Source organism: Hyaena hyaena, unplaced genomic scaffold (assembly GCF_003009895.1).
Source record: "Hyaena hyaena isolate Hyena2069 unplaced genomic scaffold, ASM300989v1 scaffold_446, whole genome shotgun sequence".
NCBI classification, from domain to species: Eukaryota; Metazoa; Chordata; class Mammalia; order Carnivora; family Hyaenidae; genus Hyaena; species Hyaena hyaena.
The window spans coordinates 61,465-75,113 of record NW_024081081.1 but is presented as its reverse complement, the minus strand read 5'-3'; the positions used below and the strand labels follow the sequence as shown (position 1 = coordinate 75,113).

Below are 13,649 nucleotides of genomic sequence, written 5' to 3'. Positions count from 1 at the left end.
CAGAGCTGTGTCTCCAGAGCTGTGTCTCCCTCTCTTTCTGCCCCTCCCTGCTCTCTTTCTCTCTCTCTGACTGTCAAAAATAAATGAACATTTAAAAAATAAAAGAAACTATAAAAAATATGTGATTATTTCAACAGACACAGAAAAAGCATTTGACAAAGTAAAATATCAGTTTCTGATAAAAGTTCTCAATGAAGTAAGCTTAGAGGGAACATATGTCAACATGATAAAGGCCATATATGAAAAACCCACAATGCACATTATACCCAATAGAGGGAAACTGAGAACTTTCCCTGAAACTTTTAACAATTCCAGAAGACAACAAAGGCAGAAATGTCTCTGATATCAGCCACAGCAACATTTTTCTAGACATGTCTCAGAGACAAATGAAATAAAAGCAAAAATAAACTGTTGGCGCTATTTCAAAATAAAATGACTCTGCAAAGCAAAGGAAACAATCAACAAAATCAGAGGGCAACCTACAGAATGGGAGAAGATATTTGCAAATGAAAGGGTTAGTATCTAAAATATATAAAGAACTTTAAAAATTCAACACCCAAGAAATCCCAAATAACCTAATTAAAAATCAGCAGAAGACATGGACAGCCATTTCTCTAGCAAAGCTATCCAGATGACCAGCAAATATATGAAAAGATGCTATGCATCACTCATTATCAAGGAATTGCAAATCAAAGCTACAGTGAGATATCACCTTACACCTGTCAGAATGGCTAAATCACAAAAACACAAGAAACAATAACTGTTGGTGAGATTACGGAGAAAACAGAACCCTCTTACATTGTTCATGAGAATGTAAACTGGTGCAGCCACAGAAGAAAACAGTATAAAGATTCCTCAGAAAGTTTAAACTATGATCCAGTAATTACACTACTAGGTATTTATCCCCAAATACAAAAACACACATTCAAAGACACACATGCACCTCTACATTTACAGCAGCAATATCCAAATTATTGAAGCAGACCAAGTGCCCCTTAATTGATGAGTGGACAAAGAAGATGTGGTATATGTATGCAATGGAATGTTATTTAGCCATATAAAAGAATGAAATCTTGCCATTTGCAATGGCATAGATGGAGCTAGAGTATATTATCCCAAGTGAAATAAGTCAGAGAAGGACAAATACCATATGATTTCATTCAAATGTAAAATTTCAGAAACAAATGAACAAAAGGAAAAAAGAGATAGAGACAAACCAAAAAACAAACTTAACTATAGAGAACAAACTGATGGTTACCATATGGAAAGTGGGTTGCAGGGGGCAGGGGGCAGGGGGGTCAGTAAAGTAAGTGATAGGGAGTAAGGAGCATTCTTGTCATCATGAGAACTGAATGTTATATGGAATTGATGAATCACTAAATTGTAAACCTGATACTAACAGAATACTGTTAGCTATACTGCATTTAAAAATAAATTAACTTTGTAAAAACAAATGAAGATTATATAAACTTTATGACAAATTTCAAGGAAATATTTTTAAAATCTCAATATAAAGATCCTCATCTCTTAAAAATTAATTATTAAATAGCTTTCCAGAAAGAGAATTTTAATTCCATATGACTACACTGGTGAATTTCTATCAAATACTTTGTGAAGAATTAATATCAATTTTGCAAAATCACTTTTAGGAAATTTTATGAGTCCAATATTACCCTGGTAATGAAACAAGTCAAAATAATACAAGAAAAAAACAACCTAAAGCCCAATGTCTCTCATAAATATAGGACCAAGTATTAAAGGGGAAGTCCAGCAACAAGTAGGAGAAATACATAAAAGGGATTATGAATCATATCCGAAAGTGGATCATCCCAGGAAAACAAGTTATTTAAACAATTGAAGATCAATGAAACGCATTTCAAAATATCAACTGAAAAAAGTAAAATAAACAATACCTAATCATCTTAATATGTAATGCAATCTATTCATGATGGAAACTGGCAAACAAAGACTAAAAAAACAACTTCAGTCTGTTTAGAAGCCTCTGTGAAAAACTTTATTTAATGGTGAAGGATTAAAGATTTTGCCCTTAAATTAGAATCACAACAAAAACAGCCACATATTCCATTTCTATCTTATATTGTATTGGAGGTCCTAATTGTTGTAAGGCAAAAAATAGGAATTGAAAAAAATATGAAGATTGAAAAAAATGTAAAACTGTATATATAATAAATGATTATACATGTATAAAATTCTAATAAAGCTAAATTAAAATCCCAGAACTAATAAGTTATTTTAGCAAATCTATAGTAAACAAGTTCAACGTAATCAATAAAATTTCTATATACTTGTCACAATTGGAAATTTTATAGTCATATAAAGAAGTGCAATTAGAAAGAATAGTAAATGTCTATTTATGTACACCTAATAATTTCTCCAAAGGAAAAAAAATTGAAGAAACACTGCATTTTGAAGAGTTCTAGCCATGATGAGAATAAGTCAGGAATCTCAACAACAACAAAAAAACTACTTTCAAAATTGTACAAAGAATACTTTAATAATATTTAGGAGGAGGTGGAGGCTCCAAGGGGCTATTAATAGTTCAGATCTTCTAGTTCTTTCTGTCATTTCCTCACCATTATAAACCATAATAATCATTGCAGCTGGTATCATAAGCAATATATCATTATTGCAAAAACTGTAATGCAATCAAAGAGGAATATTTAATGAGCATTGTTCACCTTTATTATATGAAGTACATACAATATGATCTGTCTTTGAGATTAACCAGAAAAACAAAAGCAAAACAAAAGGCATAAACTTGATTGCAGGAAATTTATTTGAGACAGGACACTAGGAAACAAGATTAAAGGAGTCGGAACCAAGAGAGAGAGAATGAGGAAAAGTCAACATAATTCTGTTGTATTGAGATGGCAATTGTGGCTCCATTCTGCTGGGACCACAAAAAAATGTACAGAAGACTTAATGGATTTGTACTTAGATGATCAGGGAGCTGGTATTCCAATGAAGTGGCTGAAGGCTGCCCCACTGAAGAGGTGATTACTTTTATTTTAAGGCGTCTTTTACTTATTTTGCCTAGGGAAGAAGCTGGTTGGCATTCATGAATTTTACAATGTTGACCTGGTCATTGAGTGCTTCTTGTGGGACTTGAACTTAAGATAGATATAAAGCTCTGCATACGTTGTGCCTACTTGCATTCCTCTTCCTCACCTTTCTTATCTCTAAATGTCCAAGCTTGTGCTATCTAGATCCTTGACCAAATACCATTTGCCATTGTCAAGGCTATGTAGATCCCAACCTGTGGCACTTCTCTAATACAAGATGGAAAGCTAAATGTATTGTATGCAAATATGTTCACTGTGATTGTCTTAATCTAATTAGAGAATAGTATGAATACTGATTTTGTTTTTCAAAAAAAGGATTCCATCTAACATATTGAAAGGACCTGTTCTTGAAATAAGACAGGTTTTTTTTTCATCTACAGCCAGTTTTAGGGAACCCTATGTGCCATTGATGCGAAGTGACTGAGATACATTGGTGCAATAGATGTAGGTGACACAGAGCTCTGGGATTCCTATTCATCTTATTTACTTACACTGTCTGGATATTTTTATTAGCTACCAGATATGCTATTTTGATCATTAGATTAATAGGCCTACTATCTAATTATACAGGCCTGAAAATGCCCAAATTATTATGAAAATAATCAATTTTAGTAACATAGTCATTTACTAGTTTCTGTATGTGTGCTCAGCCCTAGAACTCGAGGGAATGGCAATACATATCTTCTATGATACCAGAAATTCCACATGTAACCTAATCTAATCTATCATGAATATCTTTATTTTTTCTTGTCTCCTAATGATCTAAGTGTCAAAGGGGAAGCATCTTGCATCACAGCATGGATCTGTAGTGAGCTCTCTCTACATAACTGTTAAACCTCTCTATACCCGCTAAAGGTATCTTTGTTGTCATCAAATCATGTATTGTTCCAGATTCACAATTATTCCAAAAAGGATTGTTTTCTACAGTCCTTTCTTTTTTTTTTCAATTTTTTATTTAAATTCTAATTAGTTAATATATAATGTAATATTGTTTTCAGGGTTAAAATTTAGTGATTCATCATATACATATAATAACCCAGTGCTCACCACAATAAGTGCACCTTAACACCAATCACCACATTTTGCCCATCCCCCCACTCACCACCTCTCCAGCAACCCTCAGTTTTTTCTCTATAGTTAAGAGTCTGTTATATGGTTTGCCTCTTTTTCCCCCTATGTGCATCTGCTTTGTTTCTTAAATTCCACCTATGGGTGAAATCCACAAATGATATTTGTCTTTCTCTGATTTATTTCACAAGGCATAATATACTCTAGCTCCATACACAGGGTTGCAAATGGCAAGATTTTTCTCTTTTTGTTTGCTGAATAACATTCCATTGTATACATATATACCACATCTTCTTTATCCATTCGTTATTCAATGGACGTTTGGACTTTTTCCATAATTTGGCTATTGTTGATAACGCTGTTCTATAGCCCCTTCTGAGATGACTATTTTCATGAGTTTCTGCCAAATCAGAGTCTGAGATGAAAATGTGAGTAATCATTTCCTAGGAAATGATTGTGGAAATAGAAGTGAGGGAATGGAGAGAATGTGATGTTATCAACTGCTGCTGTCAACAATGGGGCTTGATTTTCTAAGACATATGAGAAGCAGAAAATGGCTATGAGACTTGTCCTTCAGAAAGATAAGAGACTGGCTCTTGTCAGACTGGAGGATCATTTCCCTAGATCCTCTACATGGGCCTAATTCTATAAAGTCTCACCATTGTACTCTAAGAATAATGATGATAACAAATTCACTAGATCTTTGAGGCTTGGGAAGGATACTGGTAAAGGGCCCTCCTTCTCTAGTAAAAAAGAAAAACCTGAATAACAGCATCTCTGAAATCAGGAGATACCAAGAGTTCAGGCTGAGTTAAGGCAGAATGAAAGAGATTCATGCAGACAAGACCAAAATAATAAATAATTCTTGTACAGTGATCTCAAGCCTATATTTGGCTTACCAAATTATGCATTAGATTATAAAATCATGCATATGGCACAGCGATAAACCTAAAATTAGAGTATGTGACAAAGCGATTGTATCAGGTTACAAGTGACAATGACGTAGATATGCAGCGTGGGCATTGGGATACATATTTTGACTTGGGAATTGTTGGACATAGCTTATATTTGACCATTATGACTTATTTTAGCAGCCTAGACTTTCTTAAACTAAATACACCAGACTTATTTTTATATAAACTATGTATGTAAAGCATATAAAAAGTAAAACATCTTACATTGCTTCTGGGTTCATTATGCAGACAGCTCCTGGGCACTGGCATTTGTTAATGTCATCATAAGCTATTCCCATGCTAAGACTCAGTAATTGAGCTATAATAACTGCAAGTGATTCCAGACTTATGGTCCTGGGATGCTGGAAAAAAACACATACATGTACACATTCACATTTCAGAAGATAATTCTTTACCTAGAAAACAATGTAATTATTAAAAATAGTCTATAAAATTGAATAATCTAATATGTTAACCCCAAATGTGCCATCTATATTGGTAACATGTTACAGGTACCATTATTAGTATAAGAAAAATATTGCATCAATAATTAATTATAATAGCAATAGTTATGGTCATATTTGTATTCACTAAAGAAAATCTTTAGATATACACACAGTGCCAAATTACTAACAGGTTATGTTCACTTATAATTTAATTATTTGGGGATCATATTTTAGGTGAATCTTCTGTATGTTTAAAAAAATCATAAATTAATCCATTGAATTAGGGTAAATAATGACTGAAAATAAGAATGCTGACTTAACAAGTACTTAAACTTTATTTTCAAAACTAAAATATTTTTATTATTTTTGTTTTTGCAAATGTATGATGCTTATTATAGCACATTTTGACCATACTAAAATGTATGAAATTTAAGAAAAATCCAAAAATCACACTATCCCTTCAGATATATCTAATAGCATTCTGTTGAATATACTTGAAGATTGGTTTCTAGGAATAGATTTTGGTATCTTCTATTTGTCTCTCTAAATTAACTTTCCAGCATTTTTCACATTGCCCTCTAGCCCAGTAGGTGACTCCAATGAATTATGTTAAAGGGTTCCTTTTACCTTGATTTGGTCTAAAGAGGGGAACAGGCTGAAGAGCAAGGTATTTATTACCATCATTGCCAGGATGCCTATATCAGTCAGAATCCTTCAGTGAAGACCTCTACCTTCCGTCTGTGACCTTAGTAAAATGGCATTGTCCTTTCCTTCAAGTCTGGGTGACAGTTAAATTTTCATGTTCCTAGCCCTAAAGTACTACAAAGTTCCTTCATCTTGCATTACACATTGACAGATATTCCTTTTTATCAAATTACCACAGTTGAACATACCACCCATTTTTAGACAGAGAGAAAAGAGGAGGGTAAGGAATAATGGAGAAGAAATCGAAGGATTCTGCTACATTTCAAGAATTTAAATAATAGGAAATTATAAAAATAATATTATATGATTACTGTAGTTATTTATAGATTTTCTTGTTACCAGGATATTGTAGAAATTGTAGAAAGGATCTAGCAATTATTCAATGTATCTTTATAACATTTCTTATTCAGTATCTATTCTGTTCCCTGTTATCTTTCATAGCTCCATAAGGTGAAAAAATGATCCACAAATTTCACTTTAGTTATGTGTGTAAAAGCAATATCTTCTCCCCTCCCCATGCAACTGCAACTCTATTCTCTATCTTCTTACTGCATGTATTTTCTCTATCTCTATCTGAATATATTTTAACCTTTCCTTTCATTGTATGATAGGATCAAATACATGGTTTAGTTTTGGGGATGACCTTTCTTCACACTCTTGTTATGACAATCTCAAAATACCACAGATTTAGGTGAGTTAAATAACAACTTTATCTTCTCTTAGTTCTAAAGATTAGAAGTCCAAGATCAAAGCACCAGCAAGGTTAGTTTCTGGTGAGGTTTCTTCCATGGCTGTCCTTTTGCATGTCTTTTCCTCTGTGTACGTAGACATGGGTATCTCTGATGTCACTTCCTCTTTTTATAAGAACACCAGTTCCAGCAAATTACGGATTCATTCTTATGATCTCCTTTAATCTTAAATTGTCTCTGTAAAGGATAGCTCTCCTAATATAGTCACATGGGGGTTAGGGCTTCAATATGAAATTTAGGGGAACAGAATTTAGTCCATAACAGACCAGTCTGAAAAACTTGAAAAAGGTATGAAATGGAGTACAAACATTTCCTACAAAATATTGTTATGATTACTTCTGTTTTGAAAATAAAGTAATAGAAGGAAAATTACATTTAACAATGGATTTTTAAAAAATATTTTAGGAAAAAACTTACAACTAAGCAGACAAGTTTCTTTCTGCAAATAATACCTGCTTAGGACAATTGTAAAATCATAACAACAATGGCTGACAGCCATTAAGGCTTCTCATGTGCAAGTCACTAGAATGAAAAAATTTGCAATAGGTATTGAGACTTCCTTTATTGTGAAATGTGTGATTATTTTCTATAAATGTGCCTGCCACTTATGCTTTGTAAAAACTTCTAGTCTCTACCTGTAGGAATCAAGATTCTATATATGCCTTTTAGAAAAAGCTTGCTAATATTTTTCAAATCTTCTAAATTTTTCTCTGAAAAATTACTCATTCAAGTACAATTTACTTGAGCCAGGGGCTCTTTCAATGTTTGTTTTGTATATTTTATAGGTATTTAGTTAGGTATACATGATTTCAGGTTTATTATATAAAGTTGGTAAAATTTTGTTTATCCTAAATAATGAATCACCTAAAATTTATATCTATTTCACTTAGAGAACATGTTCATATTAATACTGATACATTAATTTTTTGGCTTGAAATTCTGTATGTTTATACTCTTCAGGGTTAAATTTTCTGGCATTATATATAGGTTTGGAACATAAAAGAGAATAGAATCTGATCATTTTTAATAGTTGAAATTTAAATATTTTTAATCTCTTTTGTTTATTGCCTTTTCAAAATTAATAACAACATTTTATTTTGTGTAATGGTTTCATGCTGAGTGTACAAATCTAAAGTGCCTTGAAATTTTATGTAGATATACACATATGTATATATAGAATATTTATTTATATGTACATATATATTCATATATAATTATACATATTACATGTACATATGCTTATACATGCATATTTATGAAGAATGTATGTGTCATAGACCTGCGTAATTACTGTACTCTTCAAGGTACAGAATGTTTTTATTACTCAGGAAGTTCTCCCCAGCAAGTTTCCCAGCATTACCTCTCTACCAAATGTAACTTCTATTCTGACTTTTGTTGGGAGCCATTCTGAACTCATGAGTTGAGAAAACTCCTTTTGAGGTTAAGGCAGGTTTGCAAGGGCTCCTGCTATCAGATGATGACTGATATTTACCCCTACTTAATTGCTTCTGCTTGAGCACTAACCCCCCCTCCCCGAGGCATCTTGTTGATTGGTATCAGGAATGACTTATTCTGGCCCTGATATGCAGATTGCACCTTGTTAAAGAACTTATTGTAGGAACTTCTTCTTTTGTAGTTATGGGAGCAGGCATTGTGTTTCCTGAGGATCCTGTTTTTCTTAGACTTCCCCTTAAGCAAACAGGCTATTGACCCCTGCTCACAAAGAACTAACTTTTGCCTTTGCTATGCTAAAAACATTGTCTTGTATTTGAATGCTAAAAATACCTTCCTTCCCCAGATGATAAGCATCTAAACCACCTACATCAATCACTATTGATAAACGTTATGCATGAGTCTTCTATAAATCTATGTTCTGGTAAATTTTTACATATCAAAGAAATTTGTCATCAAAAATCATTGTCTAAGGCAAATGCCACTTCCGTGCTGTTCCCCACACACCTAACCATAAATAAAGCTGAGTCTCAGTCAGTGCAGAGATGCCTGCCTCATGATCAGAAAGAATCTCGGGGCTCTCTCACTCCTTCACCAACACCGTCCATCCTTCAGGGACCCCTGGACCAGCTGGAGCGGGATTTTGGCAAACTTTTAATAATTTGGCTTATTTTTAAGCTACACTTTAGCTTCACAAAAATAGCATCATGAAGTAAATATCCTTTTGTTTCTGGCTTCTTTTTCTCAACCTAGTTTTGAGATACATCAATATTTCCATCAATATTGAATAGAGCAGCAGTTTTTTTTCATTGCTTACATTATATGAGTAGACCACATGTTTATCCATTTCATGGATAAGAGGACTTAGTACTGTTAGAAATTCAACCTCCCTCAAATTGACGTAAAGATTCAATTCAAATACCAATAGAAATCCAATAATTTGTTTGTTGAAATTGACAAGCTGATTTTAAAACAGAAATGCAGAGAACTTAATGTTGCTAAGTTAGTCTGAAGAAGTAGTTGTAGGGTTTTTACTACAATTGTTGATTATACATTATAAAACTATAGTTATTAAGACAATATGGTATTTGTGGAAAGACAGACCAATGATCATTTTTAAAAATCCAGAAGAGACTAGGAATATGATGATCTGATTTTTATAACAAAAGTGCCACTCTAATTGTCAGAAAAATAGCTCTTTAGTGAGTGATTGCTTATTTACTGTGAATAATCCTGACCCCTAATTCACACCAAATTATTTTAATGAGGTTTATATAGATCTATAACTGAAAGTTAACAACACGTTTGTATTAGAAAATATAATGATTAGCTTCAAGGCCTTAGGGTGGGCAAAACTTTCTTGAAGGTATTCCTTTTTCTATCTTAAGTGCTGAGAGTTATTCTCTCTCTTTTTTCGCCATAAATGGGTTCTAACTTTACAAATATTTTCTCTGCACCTATTATTTCTTTTAGTATGGTAAATACTAAAATGATTTTCAAATGTATAATTTACCTTGCCTTCCAGGAATAAATCCTACTTGGGTCACATTGTGTTATTCTTCTGATAGATTACAGAATTCTATCTTTGCTAACATATAGTTGGCATAAATCTCAATTCCTACAAAAAACTAAGAAACAGCCCCTCCTTTCTATTCTCTAAAAGAATGTGTTATACATTGGTACTAAAACTTTTGGAGATATCACATCCTCAAGAGGCAATCTGAGTTTCCGGTGTTGGCTGAATTTTTAGTGTTATTTAAGATCCAATTATTCCACGAGGCCCTGGGTGGCTCAGTGGGTTAAGCATACAACTTCTGCTCAGGTTATCTCACAGTTAGGGATTTGGAACTGCACATTGCTTCAGATCCTCTGCCAACCTCTTTCTCTGCCCTTCTCCTGCTTGCACAAGTGCATGTACGGCGCTCTCTCTTTCAAAAATAAATAAATATTTTAAAAGATTCAATTATTCCAATAGATCAATGATTATTCAGATTTTCTTTCCTATTATTTTTATAGATTTTATTATTCATGAAATTTATTAATTTCATCCAAATTTACTGTCATACATTAGTGGAAGATACACTTTGTTTTATTTTTAATATTTTATTTTTAATATTTAAATCTGTGGTGATGGTGTTCCTTTTTCTCAATGAATGTTTTGATAACTTTCTTGCTTTTTTTTAAAGTAGGATACAGTTTTGATTGCAATTTATCAATTTTATTTATCTTTACAAACAGATGACTTTGGGCTCTGGTGATTTTCTCTATGATATACATGTTTTGTATTTTTCACTGGTTAGCAATATTATTTTTTTATTACTTCCTAGGTTCTAGAGTTTAACTTGCATCTACATGTTTTTTTGAAATTGGACTTAGATCATCTATATTTAAACTTTATTTTAATCTGTATAATTAAAGCTACAGTGTTCTCAGTTCTGTTTTTTTCTGGCATCCCAGATATTTAAGTATGTTGTATTTTAATATCATTTAGTTCAAAATTAGTTCTGATTTCTCATTTTTATTTGCAAACTTTTAGAGATTTTAAGTGATTTTTCTATTATTTAGTTCTAATTAAAATCCACAATGTTCAGAAAATATTCTCTGTAGACAGCAACATGCAGAAGAATGAAACTAAACCACTTTATTACACCATACACAAAAATAAACTCAAAATAGATGAAAGACCTAAATGTGAGACAGGAAACCATCAAACCTAAAGGAGAAAACAGGCAACAACCTCTTTGACCTCAAACGTAGCAATTGCGTGCTCAACACATCTCCAAAGGCAAAGGAATTAAAAACAAAAATGAACTCATCAAGATAAAAATCTTCTGCACTGCAAAGGAAATAATCAACAAAACTAAAGACAGCTGACAAAATGGGAAAAGATATTTGCAAATGACATATCAGATAAAGAGTTAGCATCCCAAATCAGTAAAGAACTTACCAAATTCCATACCCAAAACCAAAATAATCCAGTGAAGAAATGGGCAGAAGACATGAATAGGCACTTTTCCAAAGGAGACAACCTTCATCAGGAAAATACAAATCAAAACCACACTGAGATACCACTTAACACTAGTCACAGTGGCTAAAATTAACAACTCAGGAAACAACAGACACTGGTGGGTATGTGCAGAAATGAGAACCCTCTTGCACTGTTGGTAGGAAAGCAAAGTGGTGTAGTCACTCTGGAAAACAGTGTGGAGGTTCTTCAAAAAATTAAAAATAGTACTACCCTACAAACCAGCAATAGCACTACTAAGAATTTATTTAAAGGATATAGGAGTGCTGATTCATAGAGGCACATGTACCCCAATGTTTATAGTGGCACTTTCAACAATACGGAAATTATGGAAAGAGCCTGAATATCCATCAACTGATGAATGGATAAGGAAGATGTGGTTTATATATACAATGGAATACTACTTGGAAATCAGAAAAATGAAATCCTGCCATTTGCAGCAATGTGGATGGAACCTGAGGATATTATGCTAAGTGAAATAAGTCAGTCAGAGAAAGACAGATATCATATGTTTTCACTCATATGTGGAACTTGAGAAACTTAACAGAAGACCATAGGAGAAGGGAAAGGGAAGAAAATAGTTACAGAGAGGGAGGGAGGCAAACCATAAGAGACTTTTAAATACAGAGAACAAAATGAGGGTTGATGGGGAGGTGGGGGAGAGGGGAAAATGGGTGATGGGCATTGAGGATGGCACTTGTTGGGATGAGCACTGGGTGTTATATGTAACCAATGAACTATGGGAATATACCTTCAAAACCAAGAGCACACTATATACACTGTATGTTAGCCAATTATCTTAAATAAAAAGAAAGAAAATATTCCCTGTAAGATTTCCATCATCTTATATTGATACTACTATACTTTGATGTTAAATTCATCAAAGTGTATACATTAAATATGTACAATTTTTATATTAAATATACTTTGATAGAGTTAGAAATAAAATAATATTCTGCTCCCTTTTGGTCTATGGCTTTTAAATATATTTCAACAAAATGGAAAATAGGGCATTGTTGAGTTAGATTTTTCTTCATTCACAAATATTATGGATTTTTTTCTTTTATTCTGTCACAGTTGCTTTATACATTCTGTGAGGTTTTTTGTTTTTTTATTTTATTTTTCACAGAGAGAGAGAGAGCAAGTGGGCGCAAGGGTAAGCTGGTGAGGGGCAAAGAGAGAGGGAGACACAGAATCCGAAGAAGACTCCAGGCTCAGAGCTGTCAGCACAGCTGACACAAACCGTGAGATCATGACCTATCTGTCTATCTATCTGTCATCTGTTATCATCATCATCATCATGTCTATCATGTATCTATCTTTTAATGTTTAAGTATATATTTTTTATATGTATGTAGTAGCCATTATATTAATTTGGGCTCTTCAGAGAAAAAGTACCAATAACATAGAGAGAGAGGGGGAGAGCGAGATATATTATAAGGAATTGGCTCACATGATTATGGAAGCTGTTGAGTCCCAAACCTGCAGAATGGGCCAGCAGCCTGAGGACCCAGGAGACCCAATGATGCAGTTTCAGCTTGGGGGCCAGGAGGCTGAACACCACAGTGCAGATGAAATCTTCAGGCAGTCTGCTGAAGAATTCCTTCTTGCTTGAGAAGGATGATCTTTTTGTTCTATTTGGGCCTTCAACTGATTGTTGTGAGGCCCACCCACATTATGGAGGACAATGTGTTTTGCTCAATTTTTACCATTTTAAATATTAATCTCATCAAAACGTTCCAATTTGACATGTAATTAATCATCACTCTAACTTTACATGCTCAGGCTCAAAATAAAACTCTTTCTACCCTTCCACCTCCCCTATGCCTCCTCGTCCCTGTTTGTCTCCCTAGTTTTTCAAGACAAATCTGAAGAATAATCATTTATATTTCTATCATAAATATTATGTATTCTATAAGTTGGTAAGTCTTTTATGTTCTATTTTCATAATATATAGTGGACAAAATCTACTCACACATCTAAGAATATAACACCAGTTTATACCATTTACCTGCAACTGTCTCTGTCCAGTCTCCTTATTTGGGATCCTTCCTGTTCAACAATTAGTTTTCCATAAGGCTAATAGAAAAATATTTCTGGTTGGGTTAAAAACTTCCAGTGCCTTTTAATTGTGAAGAGAATGAAATACAAAACCATTTACCAAGGTC

At 33.3% G+C, this 13,649-nt stretch overlaps 1 protein-coding gene across 1 annotated transcript in view; it reads right to left on the bottom strand.

The window, feature by feature from the left end:
* ADAM2 (ADAM metallopeptidase domain 2) overlaps nt 1-13,649 on the bottom strand; it is a 111,110-nt gene that overhangs the window by 43,341 nt on the left and 54,120 nt on the right. The window contains exon 11 of the mRNA XM_039253398.1: nt 5,330-5,466. Coding sequence (XP_039109329.1) covers nt 5,330-5,466 — 137 coding nt within the window. The remainder of the gene's footprint in view (nt 1-5,329; nt 5,467-13,649) is intronic.